The sequence below is a fragment of the Colossoma macropomum genome, unplaced genomic scaffold (genome assembly GCF_904425465.1).
Source record: "Colossoma macropomum unplaced genomic scaffold, Colossoma_macropomum, whole genome shotgun sequence".
Taxonomy (NCBI): domain Eukaryota; kingdom Metazoa; phylum Chordata; class Actinopteri; order Characiformes; family Serrasalmidae; genus Colossoma; species Colossoma macropomum.
In genome coordinates this window covers 20,277,943-20,289,043 of record NW_023494809.1, presented here as the reverse complement: position 1 = coordinate 20,289,043, position 11,101 = coordinate 20,277,943, and the positions used below count along the sequence as shown (strand labels likewise).

At 36.6% G+C, this 11,101-nt stretch overlaps 1 protein-coding gene across 2 annotated transcripts; it reads right to left on the bottom strand.

The window, feature by feature from the left end:
- Positions 1–1,524: 1,524 nt before the first annotated feature.
- Positions 1,525–10,017, bottom strand: spag6 (sperm associated antigen 6). Of its 2 annotated transcripts, XM_036558529.1 has the most exons (11): positions 9,904–10,017; positions 9,394–9,489; positions 7,821–7,987; positions 6,388–6,571; positions 5,578–5,783; positions 5,216–5,389; positions 4,759–4,911; positions 4,228–4,419; positions 2,846–2,962; positions 1,892–2,037; positions 1,561–1,745 (listed from the first exon to the last, which is right to left on the bottom strand). In XM_036558529.1, the coding sequence occupies exons 1-11, from the start codon at positions 9,926–9,928 to the stop codon at positions 1,682–1,684; spliced, it is 1,524 nt and encodes a 507-aa protein (XP_036414422.1). In that variant the 5' UTR covers positions 9,929–10,017; the 3' UTR covers positions 1,561–1,681. The 2 variants fall into 2 exon arrangements, with proteins under 2 accessions (XP_036414423.1, XP_036414422.1); XM_036558530.1 differs by lacking the exon at positions 1,892–2,037 and having other exon boundaries at positions 1,525–1,745.
- Between the last annotated feature and the right edge of the window lie 1,084 nt (positions 10,018–11,101).

The following is an 11,101-nucleotide window of genomic DNA, read 5'->3' as shown; positions in this document are numbered from 1 at the left end:
CCAAATCTTAGAACTGCTTTATCAGTAAGCTTCATCAGATATAAATGTCTGCAAATATTCATGTCATTCTGTAATATTCTGTATTTAAAATTCTGTATATAAGGCATCTTTAGCTCATCAATGGCTCTTTATTATTCTCAATTCTATGTATTGTATTTTTATTTTAATTTTCACTTCACAATACCTTGTTAATCTATGTGCTTGCCTGGTCTGTTTAGTATGTCACAAGTCATACATGTGACAAATTCCTTGTATGTGTAACATCCTTGGCAAAATAAAATGGTTCTGATTCTGATTCTGATGAAAAATTCTCAGTCACAATAACTTTAGTGCTGGTTTATTTTTTGATCAACTATATATCCAGTCTAACTGAAACATAATGCAAGGATTACAGTGTGAATGTTGGCATTGCTCCTATCAAGCAATGTAAATATTTACTTCTGTTTGCACTGAAACACAGTTTTACCAGAAAAAATATACTACATAGGGGAGCACGGGGAACAACCTAACACGCGGCACAGTTTAACACAGACTTTTTATGTTGTTATAGAAGGTCAAGTAGTATGAGCTTCTGGCCACATCACCACATTTCCTAGACACAGTGTCCCATGAAAATTCAGATTGATTCATCAGAAACTGAAAGAGATCTGTACCAAAGAGTGTTTTCAGGGCATGCAAGTCATTTTTTACAACACTTTTTTTTCAGTTACTGAGCTGTTTGTGTAACTCACAAAAATCACAACCTTATATTACTTTAATCACCATCTTGTTGCTACAACGTGGCCCCGTTTTGAAGCATGAGACAAGCTTACAGCCTCTGTACTGCGGAGTTGGTTCTAACACAGCATTACAACTAAGCCACCCTAAATAAACAAAGACAAATAAAGTAAATATTGTCTGTTTGTTACACAGACTTTAGAATAAAAACAAAAAACATCTGAAAACAGGGATATACTACTTTATTAGTATCTCTGAGATGTTAGTATTTTGGTTTTACATAAGTATATTAATGAAATTCACATTAAGAGCTGGTAAAGAAACAATGTTCCATGTTTTACTGATGTGTGATATTTTTATTTGCTGTCCTTCACTGGACAAAAAATACATTTGTCATTGTTTGACACACAATCATGTTTTCATGTATAATTTGATGTGTGTGTGTCTATTAATTAAGCTGTCTATCTGTCTTATAGATAGATTTTATACAATGCAGTACGATTGGAAAAAATATTTGTCTCTTACAACATAGAATTATATTGAATTAACTTTGTTTGCAGTAATTCATCAGACTTTTCTAGCAAGTGTTAAACTGACCCTCTGTCTGTTACAATTAACCTCAACCACGGGGTAAATTATAACATTGCACTTCCTGTCATTTTCGGTGGAATTGTACACAAACAGTAGGTGCTAGAAACAAAGTTCAAGTGCTCCTTTGTAGCAGAGATGTATATGTTGCTTGTATAAAAATATGATTATTTCAACTTGCATATTTAAAAAATGATGTTGCAAATAAATGTGTTAGGTTGTGCCCTGCTCTCCCCTATTACATATATAACAAAGCTTCAGTAAAACAGAGTAGAACTCAAATAAATAAAGTGCATAATATCACAGTAGATGATAAATTTTAATAAAACACAGAAGTTCATGAACTGGATTGTGGAAATAGGGTTCCTAGAACATCTCAAGCTGGCTGATAGCTCTCCACCCTCTCCAGCAGAGCCTCTGAGTATCCAGGAGAGTAATACCTGTTGAAGAAAGACAAATTTACAAGAATATATCATAATAATCAGAAAGAATCAATGATCAACCAGTTCCTTCATATTTCATGATTAAGCTTTGCCAATCATCTGAGCCTCTGTAATGTTTATCACGAGTGTTAACGTGTAAGAACCTGACTATCTCTTCAGGGTAGCAGTTGTTGATGGCGTTGATGTATTCCTGCAGAGCGGAGCCGGGTTCTGCTTTAATCTCCTGCACCTTCTTCAGCCCCCCGCTGGTCACAAACAGACGCCGTGCTTTACTGTCGTGAGGAAGAACCTTCAGCACACAGACAACAGGAGAGCAATAGGTGAGCACAACAGAAGGTCCTTGAGTTGCAATATTACACTGCTTTTCAAAAGTTTTTCGACACCTTGGCTTCTTCTGAAATTTGAGTATCTGATTTCCACTGTTACAGTCAGGGCGCCCAATTACATGTTTAGTGAAAATAAGTTAACACATCCTCTACAGAGAACACACTTCTGCACATTTTAATGCACAATTACTGTTTAATTTCTGAATTAAACATATTGGAGGAAAAAATAAACCTTAAAATGTAAAAGTTACGACACATTTTATATTCTATGTTAATTTTTTTTTCCAATATGTAAACACAGCAAATAAGTAGTAGTTGTGCACTAAAATTTGCAGAATAATAAATATAAAAATTATAATAGGTGGCACTTTATTTTGAGTGTTCCTTTTAGATGAAACAAACGCTCGACAGAGTGTCTCAGTAACACGTCAAAAACATATGAGTGTTAAGGTTAGGGTTAGGTTTTTATGTAAGGCCTCAACACTCAGCTTCATGTTCATCTTTTCTACTATCGTCAAAGGTGTATATTGAGCCTTTTTTGGTCCAAAGGTGGTTTCAACAGCCGAAAAGAGATCACCAGAACACAGGGATAAAATGCATGGCCTTTGGCTTTAATTCCAAGGCAGCACTTTGTTCCTTCAGCTTTTTTGACTTTTGTAAAGATTAATTGATAATTGATTCTGCAAACCAACAAAGAACACATGCAAGCTAAGTGTACCCAAACTTTTGACAGGCAGCATATGTGTTTGATAGGGAGTCCCAGTCATGCACCTTGCTGAACTGGCAGATGACGTGTTTGAGGATGTTGCTGGGAGCTTCATACAGAAGAGGCTCCAGCGCAGGCAGGTAAGTGCACTTCTGAAGGACACTCTTCAGGGCCTTCTTTGCCTGTTGAAAGCATAAGCAGAGCAGAGATTATGGCTATTTTCATATTACAGTTGATAGAGAGTGACTTGCCAGCTTGTCAGTAATATACTGTTGGGTTCAGAGACAGATTTAAAATAAAGCAAAGCGCCACAGGAGGCTGTGTGTTTCTTTATTTTACCACCGTTAATGTTGTTAGGCATTACACAGTTAGTAATAAAATACACCAATAAATAGCAGAATTATCATTAACAATTCATTCACCATGCAATATAGTTTGTTAACAGTAGGCTATGACCACTAAGCAACACAACAGTAAAAATACTATACCATCAACAGCACATTGGCTTTTAATAACTTGCCACATTAGTACAGAATTCAAATAATGTGTGTGTATACAGTACTGTGCAAAAGACCACCCTTCATTTATTTCATTTCCAGTCAAAATGGCCATTTTTCAGCAACAGGAAAAAACAGAAAACCAAAAATATCTAACAGAAAGCCTCAAGAACAACATTTAATATTAAGTTTTCAATAATTAGTGTGTCTACACTTTGCCTTTATTATAGCTTCTATTCCTTTGAGGAGTCTTGCTTTGAGGGATGTTTTTCCATACCTGCAAAGTTCAGTCTTAGAAGTTGGTTGCATTTTCTGCTTTTCACAATCCCAGTAATCCCAAACACATTCAGTGATGTTGGGGTCTGGACTCTGAGGTGGTCAGTCCATTGTTTTGAAAACACCAGCAGCTTCTTTGTTTGATTCTTCTGTTGTGTTTCCTTTTCACCTTAACAGCTTCTTGACAGCTACACATCCTTTGAGACTCATAGTGTTGAGTTGTCTTCTCACAGTGAAGGATGGCTGTGGATTTTTTCAGATCTAAAGTAAGAGCAGAGCTTGATTTTCTCCTCTCTCTCAAAGATGAAAGCTTTAAGTGCTGTTTAAATGATGGGAACAGTTTGGTGGTCTACCAGGTCTTGCATGGCTCTTTGGAGTCTTATTTTCTCTGTAGCTTTTAATTATGCAAGTGGATCATCTTATATCTAATCTTCTCAAAAATATCTCCTTAAAAATTAATAACTTATTCTTCATGATTGGAAATTAAATTAATGAAGGGTGGACTCTTGTACAGACTTTTGTACAGTATTGTATGTGGGTGTATTAAGTATTTTACAACAACTTTGACTATAGCTCAGATTTTAGAACCAGAACTATATGTTTTATAATGTCACATGAACGACTTCATTGTAGATCAATTTTTTGTCTTTATTCTCGCTGGTGAACGTGTGCACCTTGACTTGCAGGTCCTCAGAGCTCTGTGTGTCCAGGTACAGATTGAGGAGTTTGGGGAGCACGTTTGCTGCTGCCACAGCCCGCGCGTGTTCAGGGGTGTGACGTCCTATCTGCCCGAATGCCCATGCTGTGGCTGCCTTGATGTGATCCTCTGGTTCCTCTACCAGGCAAATAGCCAGCTGTGGCACCCCCTACAGGAGAGATGTTCACATAAGCAGTAAGAAGAGCAAAGAGAAGATGTAGAGCTGACAAGCATTAGCTAAACTATAATAACAAAACTAAAATAACTGGCATAATATCATATAATGTCATATAATTTAAAGACATTTAATATAACGTTATATCCCATTGACAACATAATAGTAGACTTAGTACTAAATTATTAAATTATTAGTATTAGTGTTGTTTTGTATTAAGTTGCAATCTTCCCTGATGGTATATACATATACACACACACACAAACACACACACACACACATATATATATATAGTAGCCTTATAACAGCTTAAACTCAGATATAGTAGCTGACCTTGGACACAATGACAGCCATGGCGAGGTTCTCAGAGTGCGCAGCCACATAACCCAGCATCATGATCCCAGGCAGACGCACGTTCCCCTTGGAGTCCCCAAGATAGTCGATCACAGCTGCTACACCCCCAGCGTTCACAATCATTTGTGAGAGCTGAAGAGAAGCACACATACAAATGCACACACACACTCTTGTTTTCATGCAATGTCAGGACATGTGGTCATACATTTGTTCTATTTATAGAACATAAACTGTAATGATCTATTTACAGTGATTCATTGATAAGTTATCTCCCTTTCAAATAGATGGAATTCTGAGTGGTATAGTGTCTACATGTATACTAATAATATGTCCTATATGTATTATATATGTATTTAAGCATCTTGTTTTATAGGCATATGTTTTGATAATGTGCTCCATATATAGGAGTGATGTAGCCTGTGTGAGTAGCGGATACCTCAGGTGTGTGTTTTGTGATCTCCCTCATCAGTGTGGTGACGTTCTTCCTCACATACTCGTCTGGGTCTTTCAGACATGCCAGCACAGCGGGAAAAATCTCAGCCTCCACCACCATCTCTGCCAGGTCCACTGAGTGCTTGGAAATTTGGCCTAGGGCTGAGAACACTTGCCTCTGTCAAGGAGTGAAACACGTCATCACATGAAATCAGATATGATAAACACAATCGGTCAGTGTTTCACATCAAACCACTCTGAATGACTTTGTTTACATCTTAACCATTTAGTTATGCAGACACTTTGAAAAATGAGTGGAATTCCCCTTTAGGTTTAGCTTTGTGTGTTACATGCTGTTTCTCTGACCTTCAGTTTGGCGTCTGGGTTAAGGGTCATCTGTGCCAGGTGGGCAATGGCTCCTGTGTCCACCACTGTTTGAGCCAGCTCTGGGGAATGTTTGGCAATGTCACTCAAGGTAGAGGCAGCAATCCTTTTCACAGCAATCTCAGGCTCCTGGATGCACAGCACGAGCAGAGGAAACGCCCCAGAATCCACAACCGCCTGAGCCAATTCTGCAATACAGAGAGAAAAACATACAAAGAAAATCTTATACTGATAAATTTATGTTGATAGTTAAATGATCAGTCTGAATAGTCAGTCAGCTATTTATGCAGGTATCTTCAATCATGCTCCTGTAGATCTATCTAAAGTTTAGTTCTAACATCTGTCTGTAGTATCCAGATCCCTGTGAAGACCTTGATTAGTTGGAACAGGATTAGAGTTGTAAGTAAACTCTTCAGGAGGCCTGGATGAGTAGTATTCCCATGTCCCACATGGCACCTTTGCTCTGAAACACCTCGGCTTATATCATGTTTAATCATTTCTCACTCATAACATACACAAAAAAGCAGAAAAAGTCTATTGAAAGTGCAGATACTAAACTTTCAGTCCATACCACATTTGTTTTTGTAAGTAGATAAGGAGATATTTTATTATGATTTCAAATTGATAACGTTATTGCTATGTTTTTTTTTATTTCTTGACAACGAAATGTATACAGAATGTAAATCTATTGTACATATAATTATGTACCTATGTAATGCTGCAATTACATATAGTTCTGTAATGTCAGTCGAATGTGACGGACATCAGTAATAGTAAAAGCTCTTGACTTACGCCCATTATGCCGAGCAATATAGCCCAGTGCCCATGCTGCAGCCTCTTTCACTCCCGGATCAAACTCCTCCAGGGAAATGACAAGAGCATCAAGAGCTCCACAGTCCACCACCGCCTGGGCCAGCTCCGCTGAGTGCTTAGCAACTGCCCGAAGGACAAACGCAGCTGCCTTCTTATAGAAGCGCTGCAGGACAAACAGTAATGTCAGATTTACGATGTAACACATGAGAACATAAACTTTCACTGTAGAATACTTTTATATAAGAACACAGAGCATCTAAAACCATTTAGTATTAATTCATCATAATTTGTTACATTCTCTGAAGAGGGCTTTGCAAAGACAGTCTGGCAAAACATGTCTACAAATACCAAAGACGTATCAATGACAGAGGAATGGAAGCTCACTGATGTTCTACGTTTAGTGCTTTTTTATGCTGTTATGTTTTTCTCTCCTTCTCTGTTTCTGGCAGCACCATGTAACATTTTTGACTTCTCAACTTATCTCCTCACATTTTGACTTAATATGTCAGATTTATTTTCTCAAAATATTGGCTTAATATTTTAAATAATTACTTATTTTCTCTAAATAAGGATTTATGTTCTCAAGATAATGAGTTATTATGTTAATATTATGACAGAATCTCAAAAGAATTACTTATTTTTTCAAATTTTAACTTAACGCTTAAGATTTTGACATTGAATTTTGATGTTGAAATAATGGCTTATTTTCTCAATTTAACAAACTTAATATGTTGAATTAAAAACACATTTTTTCTCAACATTTTGATTTCTTATGTCAAAACAATGAGTTCAAAATACAGCCTCAAAATATTTGTCAAAAATGACTTGTTGCCTCAAAATTTTGCCAAAAAAATTACTTATTTTCTCAAAATGATGACTTATTTTCTCAGGATAATGACTTCCTATGTCAAAATAATGACATAATATCTTGAGATAATTACTTATTTTCCCAAATTTGTATGTAATAAAAATGTTTGACTATTTTGAAATAATGACATTTTTTTTTAAATAATGTCTCACTATTGCAAAATTATGAATTTCTATGCCAAAATTATATTATGACTTAACCAAAAATAACTATGCACTTACTTCAAGTAGTTATTTTGACATAGTATGTCAGTATTACAAAATGTGGAGTAAATAAGTAATACATTCAAGATATCTGATCAATTTCATTATGATATAAAATAGAAAAAAACTACACAACACACAACAGCAAAACATACAGAACATAGAACTGCAAACATGACATTAGCAAGACTAGTATTGCTAATAAAATTGCTATAAAGAATTACAAAACCGACTCTTTAGCCAACTTGACTCAGCTCTACTCTTCTGTTTGCTTAATGCAGTTTTATTCAAAGCAACAACTCAGCAAACCTGCTATTTGGAGTGAAAGCTGAAAGTCTTACGTTCTGCTCGGCCAGTGAATAGACAAGCTGAGGAAGAATATCTGCCTTTACTACAGCCTCAGCCAGATCATCGTTGTAGTTGGCAAGTCTTCCAAGAGCCAAAGCTGCTGTCTGCTGGATAGTTGGGACCGTGTCCAACAGGAGAGGCCTCAGGAGGGACATTACACCTGAGCCAAAGAGACAGAGAGGACGTTTGTAAGAGGAAGAGTGGAAGCAGTGAAAAAACAGAGAGCAGATCAGAGAGAAAGTGCTCAGCACGTTGTGCACATAAGGCACTTTCAATATATAAAAGCCCTTTTAGTACAAGTGCTCTAATAAGGAGACAATTTACTATTGACATTATAATATTGAACTTAACCTTGATATATAAAGTCTATATAAAGCTGTAAAGTTGATATAAATCTGTTTATGTCAAGGTATCACTACAGTAAAGTGTTTATTTCAGTTGGTAGCAGGTGCATAAATCTTTGTGTCATATGAGAAAGCATGTCATTGCTGTATCAAAGAATAAACAGAATAAAACAGTCCTTTCACTGCATCAGGAGTTCCCAAATGTTGCTACTTGCAGCCCACACAAACGAACACAAAAGCTTCTGTGGATTTAAGCAATTAGATCATCTTTTTTAGACTCCCCTAATGAGAAGGCTGATTTGGCAGCTACCGAGTGCTGGATTTCGGGCTGAAGAGAGGAAAGTTCTGGCTCAGTTCGACAGGTTTAGATATCTATTTGCTGTGTTTAGTCTCCAGGTGACAGTGTAAGTTGTTAGGTTTGAAAAGACCCCTGAACAAACAGCACAGTACAGTAGTTACTCATTTTCAGTTCTTACGCACGTGAAGCCAAGAGCTACGTATTCACTGCTGTATGTCCTTCATTTTTGGTTATTCTTGCACCAAAAACATAACCATCATTTTTACAGAACAATCAATGAGCTTGATATATACTTTTAGTTTTGCAAATAATCAACAATATTTGTCATATTTAGCTTAAGTTTGGTTAAATGTTTGTGTCATAACAAATTTCATGTTTAAAAAAAACAAAACTGCAGTCCTGCCATGTGTATCTATCTATTTATCTATTTATCTATCTATCTATCTATCTATCTATACATATTCATTGAGTTTCCATGTTCTTCCTTTTTCTGCGTTGGTTTCCTCCGGGTGCTCCGTTTTCCTCCCACAGTCCAAAGACATACAGTCAGGAGAATTGGAGATGTTAAACTGGCCCTAGGTGTGAGTGTGCGTGTGAATGTGTATGTATGTCTGTCTGCCCTGTGATGAACTGGTGACCTGTCCAGGGTGTTTCCTGCCTTCCACCCAGTGAACGCTGGGATAGGCTCCAGCACCAGCTTAAAAGTGTGTGTGTGTGTGTATATATATATATATATATATATATATATATATATATGTATATATATTTATTTACACTCATTCATACATATGTTCTGAAAAACATCTTAATCATGTTTTGGTCTTGTCTCGGTCTCAGCAACTCCTGGTCTCGGTCTGGACTCAGACTCAGTTCTAGTGTTCTTGACTACAACACTGCAGACTACAGACAGTTTGCACTGCTCACCTGCATTTTGGAGAGTTTCAACATTTTGTGGCCTTGTTGCAAGTTCTGCAACTGTTTGCACAAATTGTGTCCTCGCTTTCTGGTACTGCTCAAACACTGAAACACAAAAAGTATATGCCCAGTTTCCATCAGAGTCATTTGATGTATTAAATATACTAAAGTCTATGAAAAACTAATACAGTAGAAACAATGCAAGACTGTCACAAGCTGTTCATATTCGTAGTCGGCTGTTGCTGATGACCCAACATGGGTTCTAATACTATGGTAACTCTGATTATTGCTGTCTAGCTTGATAGATTTTTACATATAAAGCTAGGCTAAATGTACAGGTTAAATCTGATAAAACAAAAACAAAACGTCGTATTTAAAATGTGTTTTTTTTTTTTTGCTTTGGAAACGTGAACATTCCTCTATCTTATATCCGTACGTAGGTCTGGTAACTTTAAACTATCTCAAGATTATATTAATGATCATTTAACAATTTGTACCAATAAGCGAGACTTTTCTCACCTTGCAGAACCTGTCGCTGACTCATAGTTCCACTTTAAACCGAGAAGAGAATCAGAAACGTAGACTTTTATTTGCACTCTCTCTCTTTCTCTGGCTCTGTTTGGAATAGGCGGTCCACTGTTGGCATGGCAACCAACCGGAAGTGACAGCTTCCATGGCCTCGTGTTTGTTTTGAGAATATTAAAAACACATTTTATTAAAAGTATTTGCGACTATTACTGTTACTTAACGTTTTATGTTTCACATGCTGTCAACTAACCAGGGGTGGTCTTGGCGCTAGGCAGAGAGATATATGTATATATATATATATATATATATATATATATATATATATATATATATTACATATAAAATGAAGAAGAGAAGAACATAAAATGTTCTTCTCTTCTTCATCTGCCGCTGTTTAATTATAATCCTGGTCAAGTGCCTACCACTGTAAGCAAATATTTTATATGTTACAGGGGAGAGCCACTAGGTGGCAGCATAAGCACATTTACACTGTTAAACATCAGCCTGATGAAAATATTCTAAAAAAAAAAAAGAAAAATTTGACGTGGGTATTCATTTCACGTTTTTCTCACACAGTTTTAAGCAGCATATTCACCATGTTTACCAAAAACCCTCTGGTTTCGGTTAGATCTACTGAAATACACTGAAAGACACTGAAAGAAAGCAAAGATTTTATCCACGACTGCTTTCTGTCATTCTGTAACTGACCAGTAAATAGCTACAAGAGATACAGCAGCATTGTGAGCCTTGAATCATGAATATATATATATTTGTGTCAGAATCCTATTTGTGTTTGCGGTAGTTGACATGGTGACAAAAGTGTTTAATGCACCGCTGGAAAAGTCAGAAAGGCACTTTATTAATGAACCAAATGCAAAATGTCAGCATGTCTGTCAGGTCCCCTCCTGTCTGTTTCAGGCCCTAATCAGAGAGGAGCACAATAAGGTAATGATGTAAGGCTGGTAAATTAGTCCCAGGGAGAGATACGCTTCGTTTCCTTATTAAAGTTTGAGACCAAACTCCCACCTTCATAAAACATTCAGTTACCATCCCACTTAATTCAATGTTGCTCTGCAGTTAAAAGATTTCAGTCCCGCTAAAACCACACAAAGTTGGTCTTTTACCAACTCTCAGGGGAATCAAAACCCAAATAGGCAACCAGGATCAGCTAGAAGAAGCACATGTATTT